The sequence below is a fragment of the Aedes albopictus genome, chromosome 3 (assembly GCF_035046485.1).
Source record: "Aedes albopictus strain Foshan chromosome 3, AalbF5, whole genome shotgun sequence".
NCBI classification, from domain to species: domain Eukaryota; kingdom Metazoa; phylum Arthropoda; class Insecta; order Diptera; family Culicidae; genus Aedes; species Aedes albopictus.
The window spans coordinates 383,705,587-383,730,153 of NC_085138.1; the positions used below are offsets into that span (position 1 = coordinate 383,705,587).

Sequence of the window (24,567 nt, forward strand, 5' to 3'; positions counted from 1 at the left end):
TGTCAAAAACTGTTATCAGTTTGTTTGAGTTTCTTTCTATATGTTTCGTATTTCATAATTTTTACTTAATAATTTGGAAGAATAAGTATATATTCTACGAAATAAGTGGTTATAGTACAGAAGTAATAACAAGCATTGAAGTTGAATTCACTTAGTCTTCTCGGAGTAAAACTATTTAATGATCAGAAGCTATCATCAACAACCAGGTAGAAGCAATATTATAGCTTGCACTGTAGTGCACTGATCTCAATCTACTCATTTTCAAATATCTTCTCCGTTTTCATTAAGTGACATTAATTGAAACGCAAAGCAAAAAGCCAATGGAAAATTATTATTCCCCCTCACCTATACCGGCAGTTTCAAGCGCTACTGCTAGATAAGAAGGACAGAGTCAATGGCCTTCCAGCATTCGGTGTGTGTCTAGAAGAGCAGTTGCTGCTGGGCGGATATTGTCGTCGACGTCTGGTAAAGTCACTTATTAAGGAAAAGGGTACAAAAGTTCACCGACAACAACTTCTCAGACGATGAAGCTCGTTGTCGTCCCGTCCCATAATGTGTCTGCATGCGAAGGAAGCATTCCCTCGGGAAAGTTGCTTCCTGCTGGCTGGCTTCTGCTGATGCTGACCCAGCATGCGACAAACAAAGCCATTCTCTTCGGTTCGATTGGAGTCTATTTGCAGCGTACGCTACGCCGGCCGATAGGGTTTCTCCATTTATGACCCCGGACATTGGAATTCAATTTCCCGTCCCTCGAATGAGCCGGCTCGAAACGGCCGGCCATCGTCGTCGTCGACGTAAAGTTATGATTCTATCCGATAAACTTAATTAAAAATTAACAGCCAAGGTAGGTACTTACGAAAAAGATGATATTGAATATATGAAGCACGTATTTAACGAAATTGATGCTGCAGCAGTCCGAGTCACGAGTTTTGTGCAGCTTCTTGTGGGCGCCGCCGTTCTGCTGATGGTGGTGGCTACTACTGGTGCTCGTTGTCGGAACCACCATCGGGAGCTGTTGCTGGTTCTTTTTCTTCTTGGCCATTTTGCACTGGGACTCGGGTTGGAAAACTTTCCACTTGAGAGAAAAAAAAAACTCCACTCACTCACTCACTGCAGGATCTTATTTATGGTACGGAATCACAACTGGCGGGCTGCTCCACACGGGCACAATCGTATTTTCTGCGTTTTCCTTGAAGAATAAATTTTAAAATTGAACACTACACGCTCTGCACACAAGGGACGACACTATTTGCCATGAGGAGAAATCCCAATTTTCCGGCGCATAAAGCTGCTGTTTCGAGAGCCGGAGCCTGGCTGGCATACAGTTCACTGTTTGGATGGGTCCCAACAAGATTCATGGTTCTTTGTTTGGCTGCTTCGGGGCATTTGTTGATGAGAGTATGGAACGTGTTGAAGGTATGCGATATGTCGTGAGTTGTCCATGATGATTTCAGTTTTGGGAAATCTCCTCAAGGAATCCCTGGAGGACTTCTCGTGAAGGAATCCCTTGGAGTACTTTCCGCGGAGGAATCCCTGGAGGAATCCCTAGAAGAATCCCTAGAGGAATCCCTAGAGGAATCCCTGGAGGAATCCCTGGAGGACTTTCCGGAGGAATCTCCGGAGGACTTCCCGCGGAGGAATCCCTCGGGGACTTCCTACGGAGGGATCCCTGGAGGAATTTCCGCGGAGGAATCCCTGGAGGAACCCCTGGAAGACTTCCCGGAGGAATCGCTGGAGGACTTCTCGGAGACATCCCCAGATAACTTCCCGGAGGAATCCCTGGAGGACTTCCCGAAGGAATCCATCGAGGACTTCCCGAAGGAATCCATCGAGGACTTCTCGATGGAATCCATGGAGAACTTCTCAGAGGAATCCCTGGAAAACTTCAAGGAGAAATTTGTTGAGGAAATTCCTGGAGGAATTCCAGAAGGAATTCCTGGAGGGATTCCAGAAGGAATTCCTGGAGGAATTCCAGAAGAAATTCCTGGAGGAATTCCAGAAGGAATTCCTGGAGGAATTCCAGAAGGAATTCCTGGAGGAATTCCAGAACGAATTCCAGGAGGAATTCCAGGAGGAATTCCAGGAGGAATTCCAGGAGGAATTCCAGGAGGAATTCCAGGAGGAATTCCAGGAGGAATTCCAGGAGGAATTCCAGGAGGAATTCCAGGAGGAATTCCAGGAGGAATTCCAGGAGGAATTCCAGGAGGAATTCCAGGAGGAATTCCAGGAGGAATTCCAGGAGGAATTCCAGGAGGAATTCCAGGAGGAATTCCAGTAGGAATACCAGAAGGAATTCCAGGAGGAATTCCAGGAGGACTTCCAGGAGGAATTCCAGGAGGAATTCCAGGAGGACTTCCAGGAGGAATTCCAGGAGGAATTCCAGGAGGAATTCCAGGAGGAATTCCAGGAGGGATTCCAGGAGGAATTCGCAGAGGAAATCCACGAGGAATTCTCAGAGAAAATCCACGAGGAATTCCCAGAGGAAATCCACGAGGAATTCTCAGAGGAATTCCAGGAGGAATTCCCAGAGGAATTCCAGGAGTAATTCTCAGAGGAATCCCAGGAGGAATTCCCAGAGGAATTCCAGGAGGAATTCCCAGAGGAATTCCAGGAGGAATTCCCAGAGGAATTCCAGGAGGAATTCCAGGAGGAATTCCCAGAGGAATTCCAGGAGGAATTCCCAGAGGAATTCTAGGAGGAATTCTAGGAGGAATTCTAGGAGGAATTCCAGGAGGAATTCCCATAGAAATTCCAGGAGGAATTCCCATAGAAATTCCAGGAGCAATTCCAGGAGGAATTCCAGAAGGAATTCCAAGAGGAATTCCCAGAGGAATTCCTAGAGGGATTCCCAAAGGAATTCCCAGAGGAATTCCCAGAGGAATTTCCAGAGGAAATCCAGGAGACATTCCCAGGGGAATTCCAGGAGGAACTCCAGGAGGAATTCCAGGTAGAATTCCAGGAGGAATTCCAGGAGGAATTCGCAGAGGAATCCCAGCAGAACTTCCCCGAGGAATTCCATGAGGAGTTCCCAGAGGAATTCCAGGAGGAATTCCCAGAGTAATTCAAGGAGGAATTCCAAGAGGAATTCCAGGAGGAATTCGCAGAGGAAATCCACGAGGAATTCTCAGAGGAAATCCACGAGGAATTCCCAGAGGAAATCCACGAGGAATTCTCAGAGGAATTCCACGAGGAATTCCCAGAGGAATTCCAGGAGGAACTCTCAGAGGAATTCCAGGAGGAATTCCCAGAGGAATTCCAGGAGGAATTCCCAGAGGAATTCCAGGAGGAATTCCCAGAGGAATTCCAGGAGGAATTCCCAGAGGAATTCCAGGAGGAATTCCCAGAGGAATTCTAGGAGGAATTGTAGGAGGAATTCCAGGAGGAATTCCCATAGAAATTCCAGGAGGAATTCCCATAGAAATTCCAGGAGGAATTCCCATAGAAATTCCAGGAGCAATTCCAGGAGGAATTACAGAAGGAATTCCAAGAGGAATTCCCAGAGGAATTCCTAGAGGGATTCCCAAAGGAATTCCCAGAGGAATTCCCAGAGGAATTTCCAGAGGAAATCCAGGAGACATTCCCAGGGGAATTCCAGGAGGAACTCCAGGAGGAATTCCAGGAAGAATTCCAGGAGGAATTCCAGGAGGAATTCCAGGAGGAATTCCAGGAGGAATTCCAGGAGGAATTCCAGGAGGAATTCCAGGAGGAATTCCAGGAGGAATTCCAGGAGGAATTCCCAGAGCAATTCCACGAGGAATTCCCAGAGCAATTCTACGAGGAATTCCCAGAGGAATTCCAGGAGGAATTCCCAGAGGAATTCTAGGAGAAATTCTAGGAGGAATTCCAGGAGCAATTCCAGGAGGAATTCCAGAAGGAATTCCAGGAGGAATTCCCAGAGGAATTCCTAGAGGAATTCCTAGAGGAATTCCTAGAGGAATTCCTTGAGGAATTCCTAGAGGAATTCCTAGAGGAATTCCTAGAGGAATTCCTAGAGGAATTCCTAGAGGAATTCCTAGAGGAATTCCCAGAGGAATTCCAGGAGGAATTCCAGGAGGAATTCCAGGAGGAATTCCAGGAGGAATTTCAGGAGGAATTTCAGGAGGAATTCCAGGAGGAATTCCAGGAGGAATTCCAGGAGGAATTCCAGGAGGAATTCCAGGAGGAATTCCAGGAGGAATTCCAGGAGGAATTCCAGAAGGAATTCCAGGAGGAATTCCAGGAGGAATTCCAGGAAGAATTCCAGGAGGAATTCCAGGAGGAATTCCAGGAGGAATTCCAGGAGGAATTCCAGGAGGAATTCCAGGAGGAATTCCAGGAGGAATTCCAGGAGGAATTCCAGGAGGAATTCCAGGAGGAATTCCAGGAGGAATTCCAGGAGGAATTCCAGGAGAATTCCAGGAGAATTCCAGGAGGAATTCCAGGAGAATTCCAGGAGAATTCCAGGAGGAATTCCAGGAGGAATTCCAGGAGGAATTCCAGGAGGAATTCCAGGAGGAATTCCAGGAGGAATTCCAGGAGGAATTCCAGGAGGAATTCCAGGAGGAATTCCAGGAGGAATTCCAGGAGGAATTCCAGGAGGAATTCCAGGAGGAATTCCAGGAGGAATTCCAGGAGGAATTCCAGGAGGAATTCCAGGAGGAATTCCAGGAGGAATTCCAGGAGGAATTCCAGGAGGAATTCCAGGAGGAATTCCAGGAGGAATTCCAGGAGGAATTCCAGGAGGAATTCCAGGAGGAATTCCAGGAGGAATTCCAGGAGGAATTCCAGGAGGAATTCCAGGAGGAATTCCAGGAGGAATTCCAGGAGGAATTCCAGGAGGAATTCCAGGAGGAATTCCAGGAGGAATCCCAGGAGGAATTCCAGGAGGAATTCCAGGAGGAATTCCAGGAGGAATTCCAGGAGGAATTCCAGGAGGAATTCCAGGAAGAAATTCCAGGAGGAATTCCAGGAGGAATTCCAGGAGGAATTCCAGGAGGAATTCCCAGAGGAATTCCAGGAGGAATTCCCAGAGGAATTCCAGGAGGAATTTCCAGAGGAATTCCAGGAGGAATTCCCAGAGGAATTCTAGGAGGAATTGTAGGAGGAATTCCAGGAGGAATTCCCATAGAAATTCCAGGAGGAATTCCCATAGAAATTCCAGGAGGAATTCCCATAGAAATTCCAGGAGGAATTCCCATAGAAATTCCAGGAGCAATTCCAGGAGGAATTCCAGAAGGAATTCCAAGAGGAATTCCCAGAGGAATTCCTAGAGGGATTCCCAAAGGAATTCCCAGAGGAATTCCAGGAGGAATTCCAGGAGGAATTCCAGGAGGAATTCCAGGAGGAATTTCAGGAGGAATTCCAGGAGGAATTCCAGGAGGAATTCCAGGAGGAATTCCAGGAGGAATTCCAGGAGGAATTCCAGGAGGAATTCCAGGAGGAATTCCAGGAGGAATTCCAGGAGGAATTCCAGGAGGAATTCCAGGAGGAATTCCAGGAGGAATTCCAGGAGGAATTCCAGGAGGAATTCCAGGAGGAATTCCAGGAGGAATTCCAGGAGGAATTCCAGGAGGAATTCCAGGAGGAATTCCAGGAGGAATTCCAGGAGGAATTCCAGGAGGAATTCCAGGAGGAATTCCAGGAGGAATTCCAGGAGGAATTCCAGGAGGAATTCCAGGAGGAATTCCAGGAGGAATTCCAGGAGGAATTCCAGGAGGAATTCCAGGAGGAATTCCAGGAGGAATTCCAGGAGGAATTCCAGGAGGAATTCCAGGAGGAATTCCAGGAGGAATTCCAGGAGGAATTCCAGGAGGAATTCCAGGAGGAATTCCAGGAGGAATTTCAGGAGGAATTCCAGGAGGAATTCCAGGAGGAATTCCAGGAGGAATTCCAGGAGGAATTCCAGGAGGAATTCCAGGAAGAAATTCCAGGAGGAATTCCAGGAGGAATTCCAGGAGGAATTCCAGGAGGAATTCCAGGAGGAATTCCAGGAGGAATTCCAGGAGGAATTCCAGGAGGAATTCCAGGAGGAATTCCAGGAGGAATTCCAGTAGGAATTCCAGGAGGAATTCCAGGAGGAATTCCAGGAGGAATTCCAGGAGGAATTCCAGGAGGAATTCCAGGAGGAATTCCAGGAGGAATTCCAGGAGGAATTCCAGGAGGAATTCCAGGAGGAATTCCAGGAGGAAGGAATTCCAGAAGAAATTTCCCAGAGGAATTCCAGGAGGAATTCCAGGAGGAATTCCAGGAGGAATTCCAGGAGGAATTCCAGGAGGAATTCCAGGAGGAATTCCAGGAGGAATTCCAGGAGGAATTCCAGGAGGAATTCCAGGAGGAATTCCAGGAGGAATTCCAGGAGGAATTCCAGGAGGAATTCCAGGAGGAATTCCAGGAGGAATTCCAGGAGGAATTCCAGGAGAATTCCAGGAGGAATTCCAGGAGGAATTCCAGGAGGAATTCCAGGAGGAATTCCAGGAGGAATTCCAGGAGGAATTCCAGGAGGAATTCCAGGAGGAATTCCAGGAGGAATTCCAGGAGGAATTCCAGGAGGAATTCCAGGAGGAATTCCAGGAGGAATTCCAGGAGGAATTCCAGGAGGAATTCCAGGAGGAATTCCAGGAGGAATTCCAGGAGGAATTCCAGGAGGAATTCCAGGAGGAATTCCAGGAGGAATTCCAGGAGGAATTCCAGGAGGAATTCCAGGAGGAATTCCAGGAGGAATTCCAGGAGGAATTCCAGGAGGAATTCCAGGAGGAATTCCAGGAGGAATTCCAGGAGGAATTCCAGGAGGAATTCCAGGAGGAATCCCAGGAGGAATTCCAGGAGGAATTCCAGGAGGAATTCCAGGAGGAATTCCAGGAGGAATTCCAGGAGGAATTCCAGGAGGAATTCCAGGAAGAAATTCCAGGAGGAATTCCAGGAGGAATTCCCAGAGGAATTCCAGGAGGAATTCCCAGAGGAATTCCAGGAGGAATTTCCAGAGGAATTCCAGGAGGAATTCCCAGAGGAATTCTAGGAGGAATTGTAGGAGGAATTCCAGGAGGAATTCCCATAGAAATTCCAGGAGGAATTCCCATAGAAATTCCAGGAGGAATTCCCATAGAAATTCCAGGAGGAATTCCCATAGAAATTCCAGGAGCAATTCCAGGAGGAATTCCAGAAGGAATTCCAAGAGGAATTCCCAGAGGAATTCCTAGAGGGATTCCCAAAGGAATTCCCAGAGGAATTCCCAGAGGAATTCCAGGAGGAATTCCAGGAGGAATTCCAGGAGGAATTCCAGGAGGAATTTCAGGAGGAATTCCAGGAGGAATTCCAGGAGGAATTCCAGGAGGAATTCCAGGAGGAATTCCAGGAGGAATTCCAGGAGGAATTCCAGGAGGAATTCCAGGAGGAATTCCAGGAGGAATTCCAGGAGGAATTCCAGGAGGAATTCCAGGAGGAATTCCAGGAGGAATTCCAGGAGGAATTCCAGGAGGAATTCCAGGAGGAATTCCAGGAGGAATTCCAGGAGGAATTCCAGGAGGAATTCCAGGAGGAATTCCAGGAGGAATTCCAGGAGGAATTCCAGGAGGAATTCCAGGAGGAATTCCAGGAGGAATTCCAGGAGGAATTCCAGGAGGAATTCCAGGAGGAATTCCAGGAGGAATTCCAGGAGGAATTCCAGGAGGAATTCCAGGAGGAATTCCAGGAGGAATTCCAGGAGGAATTCCAGGAGGAATTCCAGGAGGAATTCCAGGAGGAATTCCAGGAGGAATTCCAGGAGGAATTCCAGGAGGAATTCCAGGAGGAATTCCAGGAGGAATTCCAGGAGGAATTCCAGGAGGAATTCCAGGAGGAATTCCAGGAGGAATTCCAGGAGGAATTCCAGGAGGAATTTCAGGAGGAATTCCAGGAGGAATTCCAGGAGGAATTCCAGGAGGAATTCCAGGAGGAATTCCAGGAAGAAATTCCAGGAGGAATTCCAGGAGGAATTCCAGGAGGAATTCCAGGAGGAATTCCAGGAGGAATTCCAGGAGGAATTCCAGGAGGAATTCCAGTAGGAATTCCAGGAGGAATTCCAGTAGGAATTCCAGGAGGAATTCCAGGAGGAATTCCAGGAGGAATTCCAGGAGGAATTCCAGGAGGAATTCCAGGAGGAATTCCAGGAGGAATTCCAGGAGGAATTCCAGGAGGAATTCCAGGAGGAATTCCAGGAGGAATTCCAGGAGGAATTCCAGGAGGAATTCCAGGAGGAATTCCAGGAGGAAGGAATTCCAGAAGAAATTTCCCAGAGGAATTCCAGGAGGAATTCCAGGAGGAATTCCCAGAGGAATACTAAGAGGAATTCCCAGAAGAATTCCAGAAGGAATTCCTAGAGAAATTCCTGGTGGAATTCCCAGAGGAAATCCACGAGGAATTCTCAGAGGAAATCCACGAGGAAATCCCAGAGGAATTCTAGGAGGAATTGTAGGAGGAATTCCAGGAGGAATTCCCATAGAAATTCCAGGAGGAATTCCCATAGAAATTCCAGGAGGAATTCCCATAGAAATTCCAGGAGCAATTCCAGGAGGAATTCCAGAAGGAATTCCTGGAGGAATTCCAGAAGGAATTCCTGGAGGAATTCCAGAACGAATTCCAGGAGGAATTCCAGAACGAATTCCAGGAGGAATTCCAGGAGGAATTCCAGGAGGAATTCCAGAAGGAATTCCAGGAGGAATTCCAGGAGGAATTCCAGGAGGAATTCCAGGAGGAATTCCAGGAGGAATTCCAGGAGGAATTCCAGGAGGAATTCCAGGAGGAATTCCAGGAGGAATTCCAGGAGGAATTCCAGGAGGAATTCCAGGAGGAATTCCAGGAGGAATTCCAGGAGGAATTCCAGGAGGAATTCCAGGAGGAATTCCAGGAGGAATTCCAGGAGAATTCCAGGAGGAATTCCAGGAGGAATTCCAGGAGGAATTCCAGGAGGAATTCCAGGAGGAATTCCAGGAGGAATTCCAGGAGGAATTCCAGGAGGAATTCCAGGAGGAATTCCAGGAGGAATTCCAGGAGGAATTCCAGGAGGAATTCCAGGAGGAATTCCAGGAGGAATTCCAGGAAGAAATTCCAGGAGGAATTCCAGGAGGAATTCCAGTAGGAATTCCAGGAGGAATTCCCAGAGGAATTCCAGGAGGAATTCCCAGAGGAATTCCAGGAGGAATTTCCAGAGGAATTCCAGGAGGAATTCCCAGAGGAATTCTAGGAGGAATTGTAGGAGGAATTCCAGGAGGAATTCCAGGAGGAATTCCCATAGAAATTCCAGGAGGAATTCCCATAGAAATTCCAGGAGGAATTCCCATAGAAATTCCAGGAGGAATTCCCATAGAAATTCCAGGAGCAATTCCAGGAGGAATTCCAGAAGGAATTCCAAGAGGAATTCCCAGAGGAATTCCTAGAGGGATTCCCAAAGGAATTCCCAGAGGAATTTCCAGAGGAATTCCAGGAGGAATTCCAGGAGGAATTCCAGGAGGAATTCCAAGAGGAATTTCAGGAGGAATTCCAGGAGGAATTCCAGGAGGAATTCCAGGAGGAATTCCAGGAGGAATTCCAGGAGGAATTCCAGGAGGAATTCCAGGAGGAATTCCAGGAGGAATTCCAGGAGGAATTCCAGGAGGAATTCCAGGAGGAATTCCAGGAGGAATTCCAGGAGGAATTCCAGGAGGAATTCCAGGAGGAATTCCAGGAGGAATTCTAGGAGGAATTCCAGGAGGAATTCCAGGAGGAATTCCAGGAGGAATTCCAGGAGGAATTCCAGGAGGAATTCCAGGAGGAATTCCAGGAGGAATTCCAGGAGGAATTCCAGGAGGAATTCCAGGAGGAATTCCAGGAGGAATTCCAGGAGGAATTCCAGGAGGAATTCCAGGAGGAATTCCAGGAGGAATTCCAGGAGGAATTCCAGGAGGAATTCCAGGAGGAATTCCAGGAGGAATTCCAGGAGGAATTCCAGGAGGAATTCCAGGAGGAATTCCAGGAGGAATTCCAGGAGGAATTCCAGGAGGAATTCCAGGAGGAATTCCAGGAGGAATTCCAGGAGGAATTCCAGGAGGAATTCCAGGAGGAATTCCAGGAAGAAATTCCAGGAGGAATTCCAGGAGGAATTCCAGGAGGAATTCCAGGAGGAATTCCAGGACGAATTCCAGGAGGAATTCCAGGAGGAATTCCAGGAGGAATTCCAGTAGGAATTCCAGGAGGAATTCCAGTAGGAATTCCAGGAGGAATTCCAGGAGGAATTCCAGGAGGAATTCCAGGAGGAATTCCAGGAGGAATTCCAGGAGGAATTCCAGGAGGAATTCCAGGAGGAATTCCAGGAGGAAGGAATTCCAGAAGAAATTTCCCAGAGGAATTCCAGGAGGAATTCCAGGAGGAATTCCCAGAGGAATTCTAAGAGGAATTCCCAGAGGAATTCCAGAAGGAATTCCTAGAGAAATTCCTGGTGGAATTCCCAGAGGAAATCCACGAGGAATTCTCAGAGGAAATCCACGAGGAATTCCCAGAGGAATTCCAGGAGGAATTCCAGGAGGAATTCCCAGAGGAATTCTAGGAGGAATTCTAGGAGGAATTCCAGGAGGAATTCCCAGAGAAATTCCAGGAGCAATTCCAGGAGGAATTCCAGAAGGAATTCCAAGAGGAATTCCCAGAGGAATTCCTAGAGGGATTCCCAAAGGAATTCCCAGAGGAATTCCCAGAGGAATTTCCTGAGGATATCCAGGAGAAATTCCCAGGGGAATTCCAGGAGGAACTCCAGGAGGAATTCCAGGTAGAATTCCAGGAGGAATTCCAGGAGGAATTCCAGGAGGAATTCCAGGAGGATTTCCCAGAGCAATTCCACGAGGAATTCCCAGAGCAATTCCACGAGGAATTCCCAGAGGAATACCAGGAGGAATTCCCAGAGGAATTCTAGGAGGAATTCTAGGAGGAATTCCAGGAGCAATTCCAGGAGGAATTCCAGAAGGAATTCCTGGAGGAATTCCAAGAAGAATTCCTGGAGGAATTCCAGGAGGAATTCCAGGAGGAATACCAGGAGGAATTCCCAGAGCAATTCCACGAGGAATTCCCAGAGTAATTCCACGAGGAATTCCCAGAGGAATTCCACGAGGAATCACCAGAGAAATTCCCAGAGGAATTTCAGAGGAATTCCACGAGGAATTCCACGAGGAATTCCCAGAGGAATTCCACGAGGAATTCCCAGAGGAATTCCAGAAGGAATTTCAGGAGGAATTCCAGAAGGAATTTCAGGAGGAATTCCCAGAGGAATTAATGGAGGAATTCCCAGAGGAATTCCTGGAGGAATTCCCAGAGGAGATCCATGAGGAATTTCCAGAGGGATTCCAGAAGAAATTCCCAGAGGGATTCCAGAAGGAATTCCTGGAGAAATTCCAGGAGGAATTCCCAGAGGCAATCCACGAGGAAATCCACGAGGAATTCCCAGAGGAATTCCAGGAGGAATTCCTGGAGGAATTCCAGGAGAATTTCCAGGAGGAATTCCAGGAGGAACTCTCAGAGGAATTCCAGGAGGAATTCTCAGCGGAATTTATTAAGGAATTAAAGGAGGAATTCCAGGAGGAATTTCAGAAGGAATTCCCAAAGGAATTTCAGGATGAATTCCCAGAGGAATTCTAGGAGGAATTGCCAGAGGAATTCCAGGTAGAATTCCCAGAGGAATTCCCAGAGGAATTGCCAGAGGAATTCCAGGAGAAATTCCCAGAGGATATCCAGGAGGAATTGCCAGAGAAAATCCAAGAAAAATGTCCAGTGGAATTCCTATATGAACTCCTGGAGATATTCCAGGAAGAATTTTCAGAAGAATTCCAGGAGGAATATCCAGAGCAATTCCAGGTGGAATTGCCAGAGAAATTCCATCAGGAATTACCAGAGGCATTCTTGGAAGAATTCCCAGAGGGATTCTTGAAAGAATTCCCCGAGAAATTCACGAGGTGTTCCAGGATGAATTCCAGGAAGATTTCCACGAAGATTTCCAGGAGGAATTTCAAGATGAATTCCAGGAGGAATGCCAAGAGGAAATCCAGGATGAATTCCCAGAGGTTTCCAGGAGGAATTTCCAGAGAAACTTCGGGAGGAATTCCCGGAGGATTTCCGGAGGAATTCCCGGAAGATGTCCCGGATAAATTGCAAGAAGATTTCCCAGAATAATGCCAAGAGGAATTTCCAGAGGAAGCCTAGGAGGAAGGCCCAGAAGAATTCTCGGAGGAATTCCCAGAGGAATTTCCATAGGAATTTCGAGAGGAATTCCTGGAGGTTCTCAGATGATTTCTAATAGATGTCCTGGTGAAATTCCTGGAGAACCTAGTGGAATCCCTTGAGAAATTTTGGTGGAATTCCTAGAGGAATTCTTGATGGAATTCCTGGAGGAATTCCTAATGGAATACCTGGTAGAATTCCTAGAGGAAATACTGGTGGAATTCTTAGATAAATTCCGGATGGAATACATGATTGGATTCCTGATCGAATACCTGGAGAAGTTCCTGGAAGAATTCCTGGTGGGATTCCTGGTGAAATTCCTGCTGAAATGCCTAGTGGAATTGTTGGTGAAATTTCTGGTAGAATTCCTGGTGAAATTCCTGTAGGAACTTTTAGAGGTATTCCTGGAGGAATTCCAGGTGAAATTCCTGTCGAAATTCCTGGAGGAATTCTTGGTGGAATTACAGGTGTGATTCCTGGTGGAATTCCTGAAGCGATTTCTGGTGAAATTTCTGGTGAAATTCCTGGATGAATTTCTGGTGAAATTCGTAAGGAATTCCTGGTGGAATTCCTAAGCAATTCCTGGTGGAATCCTTAAGGAATTCCTGGTGGGATTCCTCGTGGAATTCCTGGAGGAATTTCTGTTGGAATTCCTGAAAAGATTCCTCGTGGAATTCCTGAAGCGATTCCTGGAGGAATTCCTGGTAGAATTCCTAGAGGAATTCCTGGTGGAATTTCTAGAGGTATTCCTTGTGAAATTCCTGAAGGAATTCCAGGTCGAATTTCTGAAGAGGATTTCTCAACGAATGTCTCCATGTCACATACCCTCAGCATCTGCCCTAAAGTAAGTCGAGAACTTTTCAAAACAAAACCCAGCGCACAATTCTTCTTGGTCGCAATTCACCCAGTTGGTTCCATCCTCCTCGTTTCATCCAACCCAACAGGCTACGCGCGCGTGGACCGTGGTGGAAGACGCACTTCGGGTCAATTAGGCGCGAGCTTACATCACCAGCACCATCCCTGACCGAGAACCCTAAGGAAACGCCGGGCTAGTCCGGGAAGACGCAAAACAATGACACACGGCTACATTGATTGGTTAGCTGGCGGCGCGGCAGCGGCACTGGACGACTCGGACGACTCCGATGGATCATTAGGTGGACGCATGCCGGAGCATAATTCAATCGTTGAATGAGATGGCTTTTATTCTTCTCGTCGCGTCGCCGTTGCGAACGATATGACTTTGTATGCTCTTCCGTTGTTGCGTTGGCTCGGCCATCCAGTTCGATTTTCATTGACCATTGACGACGACTAGCACGACCGAAGCGAATTCCTTCGCTCGCATCATGGGAACTGGACTGAGCTGGAGCCGCCGGTCGGTGAAGTTTACGACGACGGTGATGCTATGGCGTGGGTGAAGAATCCTCAGAGTGAGATCGATCTGAAAGAGTGGAAGAAAAGAATGACATGTATTGTCTTGCGAGAAAATGCGATTTCATTACGACGAGCATAATGTGAAGGGAAAGGGTAATGGAAGAATTTATGTTCCGTGTAATTAGAAACTGTGGGGCTCTAACCTTCAGGCTGACTTGAATAAGTGATTTATGGGCGTTGAAATATTTGCTAGGGTTTAATCATTTGTTTGATTTCACCGAAAAGACAATGTTTAACAACAGATTGCTTACTTTCGGAACTTTTGGATAACCGTTACCGAAACGTAGGGACGAATCATAAACGTTTTCGTTCTAGAAAGTCAAGGACTGATAAGCCAAATTTCTTAACCTAGAACATAGATCTAACAGTTGAACTCTTACACATCCCTTTCTAAGAAAATTGTAGGATTTGACCCTTTGCGGACGAGAAGGTCATATGGCATTGATATTTTATCGGCGTAGCAGTCTCTTCTGGAAATCAAAAGCTAATTTGTTTCAATGTCCGACTTTTCGATGTATTTAACACCTTTTTCAAGGATTCCAAAAGTGATTACAAGTATTACATTAATATCGCATAGTCAAGGAAACTTACACAAATCTTTCAGAAACACTGGCAATTTTGTCACGAGGCTCTTGTTGAGCAGTGGTCATTTAAATATTCAGTGATCAGTGGTCATTGGACATTTAAACATTCGAACAAATACTTCCTATAAACATTATCAAAACCATTAATCATCTATACAAGGTCACAATCTTCTAAATTATAATAGTTACCGGCACAAAACACTTATTCTTAACACTTATTACAATATTATCTTTTCTTCGTCGCAAAAATTATTTATCCAACTGTCGTTTCGGTCCTATTTTTACTAACTAATGTTGCATGCGAGTACGTTCTCAAGTTTTGATAATGTTTACAGAAAGTATTTGTTCGAATGTTTAAATGTTCAATGACCACTGCTCAACAAGAGCCTCCTGACAAAATTGCTAATGTTTCTGTAAGATTTGTGTAAGTTTCCTTGACTATGTGATATTAATGTAATACTTGTTATCACTTTTAGAATCCTAGAAAAAGGTGTTAAATACATCGAAACGTCGGACATTGAAATAAACTAGCTTTTGATTTCCAAAAGAGACTGTACGCCGATAAAATATCACTGCCAGCTTTTCTCAGTCGATAGAAGGATATATGTATATTTCCCTAGCGATGAAACTAAGCATAACAAACGTGTCGAGGGCAGGTTACAGCAGCGCCTAAAAAGTGGCTTCAATAGGTTAAGGACAAACGTCTTTGAATTCAGCACTGTACTATAAGCTCAGATGCACAAATCTCAAAAAACAAACTTCTAATGATAGTGCAATTTTTATGTTGTTCTTGCTCACTTGTAATAAGCCTAAAATTAGAAGATCTAAGTTAATCTCATAAAGGCCCTAAAACCGTAAATACTTAGCTGTAAAAGTCAGCCGTTGCAGCCATCTTGGGATTCTGATTAATTTGCCCTCAGTAGAAGTTTTTATGAAATTTCCAGTACTACACAAATTAGGAAATTCACGGAGCACTTTTCCAAAAAAAAAAAAAATGACTGGAATGACGTGGAAACTTGTTATCTAACTGATGCTACAGTACCAATAGGAGCAGTGGGTAGGGAAGGAATATTAGTAAGCAACCTTGTGGTATGATCACTTTAATACCGCAATGTTGCTTACGCAACATTGTAGAAGTTTATTGGAACTGCTTGATAGGTTGAAATAAACATCCGTCGTTTATGAATGCATATGCAAGTAAGCGTAATTTGATCGGTCGCACAATTCGATCGTCGTCGCAAAGCATTCTCTATGGATCTCAGCCCAACAATCAATTCAATAAAAATCATTCTGAAGAGAACCCCCAACTAGTTAGCGTCGTCATTCTTATCACAGATCAAAGTGAACTAATACAACTTTTGCTGTTTGAAAACCATGTTTGACCCTACGTCTTCACAACCCGGGTAGAAGAAAATAACTAACGATGATCAAATTTCGTCATTAAAAATGAATAGTTGAATGGCAGAATTTGTTATTGGTTTTTTTGGAATAAGAGCTAAAAGAACAAAAATAAGTACTAGCTTCATACTGGAAAATAACTCAATAATAACTCATTTTATCCTTATAAAAACAAACCAAGGAGAAAATATTTCAAAATGGAGAATAACTGGGTAAGCTATTATCGAGTTATTGAGAACAAAGTAAGAACAAAATATGCAATTTCAAAAAAAGATCATCATAATTGTAAATTTTGTTAACATGATTGGAAAAAAAACTGTATTGTAAGTTCAGAAATGTTTTGTCCTTGATTTGATCTTATAATAACAAAATAAGTTATTTTTTGCTTTTTCTGGAACAAAGTTAGTTTTTTTTTGTTTTTTAGCTTTATTTACTAACAAACCCATAACAACATTTGCTCTTCATCAATATTATATTTAAAATAAAATAAATACTAAATAACTCATCAATAACAAAACAAGTTACTTCTTCAGTTTAATGAACGCATTTGGTTCTGAAAGCTTGGAAGCCATTATGATCTTGTATTCTGCTTCTTAGAGGGTTCGAACGAAAACAAGTTACGATTGCAAAATATGCAAATAGGATGTGATTTTACTTAGGATGCTCAGAAGAACTTATTTTGCGATGATTACATATTTTGTTATTATTCAGTTATTTATTGATATTGAATAATAACTCAGGAATAACAAATTTTGCAGTGATAATATTTTTTGTTCTTAGTGAGTTATTTAGTGTTTTCATAAATAACATTAGAATGATAAAATGAGATATGATGACAAAATATGTTATTATTTTGTCCTTGGTTTGTTCTTCGGCTCTACCCGGGAAATGTCACAGAATGGAGAGTTTGATAAGTTGAAAATGTGCGTAAATTAAAAAAGACATAAAAAGAGAGGAATTGATGCATAAATTAAGTTTGGGCTGTAATGAGGGAATCTAGTTCGTGAGAACAGGTGATACTTCTGGGTATTTGCGGTGGGGCTAAGTAGACGTATGCGCCGCCGCGCCACGCCGCCGCTGCCGACACTTTTCATCTAACGCCGACGCCGAGGTATCGGCGGCGCGCCATACGCTGCTGTTTGTCACGCCGCCTATTTTCATTTTTCGCGCCAGTGATCAGTGCACGATCAAAATTAAGTTAACACATGGTTGATATAAATGATTCTCACGATCGCTATCATAAAAGTTTGACTGCAATAATTGATTTATCATCATCAAAGAGAGACTCTATTAGGTATTTATATTCGGTTAATTTTGCAGTTACAGACACTAGTTAACACCATTCTCTAGCAGATTACCATAAGATGATTTAAAAACTATCAAGAGAATATCATTAAAAAAATCAATCACTAAAGTTATTTATATTAAAATTGAAAACAGTAAGCTCCAACAATCTGGTCATTGGAACTTTGGTATGTCTATTTTTTCTTTCTTTCTAGTGTTTTAGTCAAACTCTGCAGAAGACTCTCATTTAGAATTTCTGAAGAAATTCGGAAAAATTCAGGATGTACAATCAAATACGAAATTCCTAAAACTTTTTTCTTCATTTCTCTTTAGATTTCATTCATTATTTATCATTCACATCTTTCCAGAAAGATTATTTCAGAAAGATTCAGTGATGCATCCAGGAGATCCACCAGGGATTTTTTCCAGAATAATCTTCACGGATGCCTCCAGGATTGTTTTTTTTTTTAGAAGTTTTCGACAGGAGTACCTTCAGAAAAAAAAACTCACGGAGTTCCTTCAGAAATTCTTTCAAGAGGAATCAGAGATGTCTCCTTGAGATTCATCTTGAAGATCCTTCAGGGATTCCCACAGGAGGTTCTTCAGAGATTAGTCTGAAAGCTTCTTCAAGGATTCCTATTGAAGTTTCTACAGAAGTTTCATTAGGAACTAATCCAGGAATTTCATCAGAGATTCCTCCAGGAACAATTCTTCAGAAATTCCTCTAGTATCCCACCAAGGGATTTCTCCTGACGTTCTGTAGGGATCGCTCAAGGAGATCTTTGATAAACTACTCCTGCAATTTTATCAAGAGATCCTGCAAGAATTCCTTCTGGCATCCCTCCTGGAATTTTTTCAAGAATCCCTCCTAAAATTATTTCGTGGATTCCTCTTGGAATTACTTCAGGATACCTTATGAAAATTTTTCAGGAGATTCTTACAGGAGGATTCATAAATGCCTCCTGGAGATCCATCAAGAGTTCCATAAGAGGTTTCTTCCAAAACTCCGGCAGGTCTTTAAAACTAATGTGTATGAGTTCCTGCAGGGATTCATTCTGAAGTATCTTTAGAAATGCCTACAGGAGTTCTTACAGAATTTAGTCCAGGAGTTCCTTCAGTGATTCCTCCAGGAGTTTCAGAGATTCTTGCAGATGTTTTTTCAGAGATTCCTACGTAAGTTCCTTCCGCAATCTCTCCAGAAGATCGAGGAGAATTTGAGGATTTCTACATAAGAGTTCCTTCTAAGATTCCCTCAGGATTTCCTTGGAGTATACTTCGAGAAATTCTTTTAGGGATTCTTCCATGAGTTCTTCCAGGGATCGCTCCTGGGATTCTTGCAGATTGTAGATTGAGATTGAAATTTCCAGGACTTTTCAGGATTGAATTTTTTCAGGAATTTCTACAGGAGTTCTTTTAGGGAATCCTGTAGGAGTTCCTTCAATAATTTTCTTAGGATCATAATCAGTCATATATCCAAAATATTCTTGAGAGATCTTTCATGGAGTTTCTGCAAGAATTCTTCCCGGATTTCCTTCTAGAATTCCTTCAGGAATTCTTTAGGAGATATCTTCTACAAATCCTTCCCCCTATCCGGAAAGATTCCCTTTGAGAGATTCCGCTGAAAATCCTTCGAGAATTCTTCATGGAAATCCTACCGGAATTCCTGCGGGATTAAACCCTGGAATGCCCACAGGAATTTCTCCTGTAATTTCTTCGGGATTCCCCTTGAACTTCCTTCAGGGGTTCCCCAGGACTTCCTTCAAAGATTTCTCCTAGAATTCCTTTGGGAATTCCACCTGGAATTCTTTCGGGGATTCCTTTGAGGATTCCAATTATAATTCTTTCGGGGAATCCTCCTGATATTTCGTCGTTCCGTTCTGTTCCTTATGAAATCCCTTCGTGGTCAACTCCAGGAATTTCTTTAATGATTCCTCCTTCGGGGATTCCTCATGGATTTCCTCCGGGGATTCTTCCTGGATTTCATCTAGGGATTCCTTCAGGAATTCCTTAGGAGATTCCTCCTAGAATTCATTCTGGAATTTCTTGTGAAATTCCTTCAGGGATTCCTCCTGGACTTGCTCCTGGAATTAATTCAAAGATTCCTCCTAGCGTTCCTTCGTTAATTTCTCCAGGAATTCCTTCGGATATTTCTCCTCGACTTCCTATGAGGATTCCTCTTAGAATTTCGTCGGGGTTTCCGCTTGGAAATCCTTCGGAGATTCCTCTTAGAATTTCTTCAGGGGTTTCCCCTGGGATTCCTGCAGGAACTTCTCATGCAACTTGTCCTTTAGTTTCTTCGGGGATTTCTCCTGAAATTCCTTCAGGAAATCCTTCTAGAATTACGTCGTGTATTTCGTTTGGACTTGCTTCAGGGATTCATCCTGAACTTCATTACTCCAGGACTGCTTCCTGAAATGCCATCGTGGATTCCTCCAGGCCTACTTCAAGTGCTTCCTCCTGGAGAATTTCTTCGGGGTTTCCTCTTGAAAATCTTTCGATTATTCCGCAAACCTTTCGGTGACTCTTCCAGAATTCATTCAGGGGTTCCTATAATTTCTTCGGGGATTTCTCCAGGGATTCCTTCAGGAAATCCTTCTGGAATTCTGTCGGATATTCCTTCTGGACTTCCTTCAAGGCTTCTTTCTGGACTTCCTCTTAGGGTTTTTTTCCTGGAATTACTTCGGGGATTCTCCTTGGAATTATTCTAAAGATTCTTCCTAGAATTTCTCCGGATATTCTTTCTTGAATTTCTTCAGGGATTCCTTCTGAACTTCCTTCAAGAATTCCTCCTGCAATTTCTACGGGAAGTCCTCCTGGAATTTCTTAGGAGATTTTTCCTGGATTTCCTTCGGAGTTTCCTCTTGGAATTCCTGCGGGGAACCCTCTTCGAATATCATGGAATTCCTCCGGGATTTTTTTCTGGAATTCTTTCAAGGATTCTTTTTGAAATTCCTTCAATAATTCCTTCTACAATTTTCTCGGGTATTTCTCCTGGAACTCCTTCAGAGATTCCTTCTGGGTATTTTTCGTTGATACCTCCTAGAAATCCTTTGTGATTCTTTCCTGGATTCCCTTGGAAATTACCACTGGAATTCTCTTGGGGAATCCTGCCGAAATCGCTTTGTGGATTACAGCTGGAATTACCACAGGAATTTCTTCAGGGATTCCTCCTGGAATTCCTATGGTGAGACCTGTTGTAATTCCCTTGGAATTCCTGCTTGAATTCATTTGAGGAACCCTCCTCATTCCTTCGAAGATTTTTCTTTGATTTCCTTCTGAAATTTCTCGAAAATTTAAATCAAGGATTTCTTCAAAAGTTTCTGCAGGTATCTCTCTAAGAGATATTCTTGAACCACCAGAGGTTCATGCAGAAGTTCATTCAGGGTTTCATAAAACAGGACCTGCAGAGATCAGTTCAGAATTTTCTTCATGGATTCCTCTTGGGTTCTCCTAGAATTCCTTCTGAGATTCCTGAGATGTTACGAAGGGGTGGGTGGGTGCCAGAAAAGGCTAATTTTGGCGTTATGACATTTGTGAATGAACCCTAATGTCACCACAGACTACAAATTCTATGTAGAATGTAATGACAACCTTTTTTACTTTGCCAATGTTGACATTATGGTCATATTTTGGTCACGCTGCCGCCGCCGGTCAAAAAAGGCCCTTACGCCGCCGCCGAGCAAAATATAGTCGGCGCACAGGTCTAGGGCTATGTTACCAGAATGTTTCCAGAGAGGCCAAAACAGGAAGTTCCAAGAGGCTTCAGGGGAGTTTTAGGGGATGTTTCATGAAATTTGAGGAGCCTTTTAAGGGCGTTCTGTCCAGATTTGTTGGCGTTTCAATGGGACTACTGGGAATTCAGGGGCATTTAAATAGTATTAAGGGGGTTTCAGGGACGTTTAAAGAGGCTTCAAGGGCAATGCAAGGGATCTCAGGAGCATTTAATGGACGTTGCAAAGGGTTTGAGGGGCGTTTCAAGAAATTTCAGTGTCATTTCTGAGTCATTTAAGAGAGTTTCATGGTGTTTTAGGAACAATTTAAGGGCGTTCCTAGAGGTTTTAGGAGCGTTTGACAGCATTTCAGTGCATTTCAAGGGGTTTTCAGGTTCGTTTCAGGAGCCTTTGGACCCTTTTGAAGGCGTCCAAAGAGGTTTCAGAGGCAAATTGATTATGATGGTTTCAAGGGCAGGAAGGTTTTAGGGGCGTATCGAAATATTTTAGGTCAGGGTAGTATCAGGTGGAACCCCTGAGCAGTGCGGAAAATGTCATTTCAACATATTCAACCACCTGAAGCTCATTTAAGAAGCTGAATTTGAGAATATGGTATATGAAAAGAATGTGCGACTGGACCAATTCTACATGAAAGTCACGAAAAAATGCACTTTTTCGAATATTTAAAGTAAATGTCACGGACTACTTTTGAAAAATGCTGATTGATATTCATGGTTAATATCAATAGGCATTTTTCGAAGGTAGTATGTGGCATACACCTTAAATATTTGAAAAAGAGTGGGTTCAGCTTCTTAAATGAGCTGCAGGTGGACGAATTTAGATAAGTCGAAATGACATTTTCAGCATTGGTTCCAAGAACACCTTTAAATCAAAGAGTATTTCAGGGGCGTTTCAAAAGATATTCTGGGTCTCTCAAAATCCTCTGAAATTTCTTGAAATGCCTCCAAAATCCCCCTTCAACCTTCTCGGAACCCATGTAACGCACCTGAGAAGCTCCGAAACCCCCGAAAATGCCTGGGTAACGCCTCTAATCCCACCGGAAACGCTCTGAAACTACTTTCAAAATTCCCCTTAAGCTCACTCGGACCCCATGTAACACATTTGTAAGCCACCGAAATCCCCGAAAACTCCTTCGTAACGCTTTTGTAACGCCTCTGAATCCCGCCGAAATTGTGTTTGAAGTTTAATGTTCGTGTGTTGTTAGTGTTATATGTTGAATTTTAATGCGCCTTTGTAGGGTTCAGGCAAAATAGAGGCCCATGAAATGCACTCCTATTTCGATTGCCAACACTCAGGGCATTTCGTTCAGCGGTTAAATACTAGAGTTACAAACCTTTCCCTGACACGGACTTCAAGTTATTGAGCTCTAGTAATAGAACCTGATTCAGGGGCCCGATTAGGATTAGTTTTCCTAGACAAAATCAAGCTATGGAAGCAGCAGTAATGACTGTCAACTAAAAAGTGAACTGCCAAATAATTCACAATTCCAGGATGACTGATGGACCCAAATCAAAAAATAAAACCTCGTCCTGTGATCGGAAGATGTTATCCATCTCGATAGCAGGACACATTCATGTTCTGTGTTGTGCTGTGTAAATTTGTGATGTTTCTTGTTTGTGCATTTGTAAGGTTCTATGCGTCGATATAAGTTGATACTTTGTAATAATTAATTTTCTTTTTTTGTAACATGTGTGTTGATTTATAATGTCCCTTGCTTGTACACTTGTAGGGTTTCAATGTCATGATATGTTGATGCTATGTAATAATTTTTTTTTGTAACATGTTAAACCTGTAACAGACGGAGAATGAACAAAGTCAAATTGCCATAGAAATTGCTCAACTTTGGTGCTCCAGAACTCTCATACTTTTTAACATATCAACATATTTTCTTTGGCATATTGAAAAACTACTCTTTCTTTCGATTTATATATTTGTCCACCTAGATAAATCCGAAATGAAAATGATGATTGTCTGAAAGAATCTCGTCTTCCTTGTTTTAACTTTAATGAAATTATTCTGGAGCGATTCCTGGACAAAAAATCTTGGAAAATTGCCTGAAGAAACTCCTTATGATACCTCTTTAATTCCTAGAAAAATCATGAGACATTTCTTGTGGAATTTTGTAAAGCAACTTTGAGTAAAAATTGCCTAAGATATTTATGTAAGGATTTCTGCAAAAAAAACGGTAAATAAATTTCTGAAGGAATATCTTAAAAATGTCTGCCAAAACTCCTGCATGAATTGCAGACTTGGTACTTGTGGAATTCTTCTTCAAATCCATCAATTACTTTCTGGCATCTCTGGAGGAATTTCCGAAGGAACCCTTAGAAAAACTCCCGGAATTTCTTGTACAATTTCTTCGGGGATAGTTATATGAAAAGCCCCGATGTAAAATTTCTGAAGGACAATCTTGCAGAAACGAAAAGCATCTTGGAAAAAATGTTTAGAGAACTTCTCTATGAAATTTAAAAAAAAAATCTTTGAAAAACAGGAGAACCCTCTGTAGATATTCATGGAGAGGTTTCTTAATATTTTTTTAAAAAAATTCTGGAGTAATTTCTGCAGGAATTTTAGAGAGAATCTTTGGAGAAGTTTCTGGAGCATCACTGGAAAAAAAATATAAAATAATTCCTGGAATAAGGTCTGAATTAACCCTAAGCATCCCCCGGAAGATACCTAAAAGAACTTCTAGAAAAAAAAGTATACAATAAAATAGTGATTTTTTCTTTATGGAGAGGTTTTCTCGGGAAAATTCTTAATTATACAATATTGAAGTCATTCCTATGGGTTGCTTACCAGTATAGAGGACGCTGAGATTTGAAAATCATGAGTAACCAGCTCTGATTTACCATGACAACACTGCCTACCATAGGTTGAAGAATGATAACTCTGAAGTCTGAGTCTCCGTAGGGGAGACTGAGGAGACTTGATCCCTGGGGAGACTTGTTCCCCCCATATTTTCTCGAAATCAAAAACAGTTTTCTTCTAGCATATTTTTTCCGAAACAACATATGGACAGACGACAATGTTTTGGCTACAATTTATTTTAATTGTGTATTGCATTATTTTTTAATGGCTGATGGTTTGTTTTCAGTCCTTCAGAAATCTTTTAGGCGATTCCGAAAAATCTCAATAACTTTGTGAAAATTGAACCAAATTGTGTCAAAATTTCACAGCACATAGTATAAATAAAATACTATCAAACGTATTTATCCAAATAAGGTTGTTATATAAATATTCAATCAATGTAGCTTAGTGTATACAACAGTAACATGGGGAGACTTGATCCCTCGAGGATTACACACACATTATACATGTGAAAAATAAAATTCTATTTGGAAGCTTCTATTTACTAGGAATTCTAGTATATTCAATGATCGTGTCAGATAATTATTATTTTATTACACGCCATTAAAAGGGGGATCAAGTCTCCCCATTTTCAAAATACGGCATATCCTAAACAATTTAGGGAAATCTTATAATTTCAAATACACCATATTCATCAAAAATGTAAGAAAACTTGAAAAGAAAATGAACAGGAAGCTTCTGGAATTATTTTTCCTTCAAATTAAACATGTGCTCAGAAGGGGATCAGTTGTGACCCATTTTTGAAAAATACATCATAGGGGTGGTGGGGGTAAAGTGGACAGGTGGGGTAAAATGGACAGGTTACAGTTTTATGGCTTTTATTGTTTTTCAAAATGTTTCAACGATTGAAGGTTATGCCTGAGCATGAATTATTATACTATTGCTGATCTTGAACATTAAAATCAAATAAACCTCTTCAAGATGACAAAAACTTTAAAACTCACGTGAAAAATTGGAAATGATGTAAAATCTGCTTATAATTGCTAAGGTTTTCTTGTAAGTTATTTTCAAATTATTACAAGTTCTACACCCTAAACCAATAAAGTCCACGCTCTTCTTCTTCTTCTTCTTCTTCTTCT

At 42.8% G+C, this 24,567-nt stretch overlaps 1 protein-coding gene across 8 annotated transcripts in view; it reads right to left on the bottom strand.

The window, feature by feature from the left end:
• Nucleotides 1-24,567, bottom strand: part of LOC109400777 (CD151 antigen) — a 323,911-nt gene that overhangs the window by 152,161 nt on the left and 147,183 nt on the right. For 6 of the 8 annotated variants that reach the window (XM_029869553.2, XM_029869588.2, XM_062855865.1 and 3 more), the window contains one exon: nt 857-1,189. In XM_029869553.2, coding sequence (XP_029725413.2) covers nt 857-1,042 — 186 coding nt within the window. In that variant the 5' untranslated portion in view covers nt 1,043-1,189. Of the gene's footprint in view, nt 1-856; nt 1,190-13,073; nt 13,644-24,567 lie in introns of those variants that run through there. The other 2 variants (XM_029869581.2, XM_029869577.2) reach the window with 2 other exon arrangements.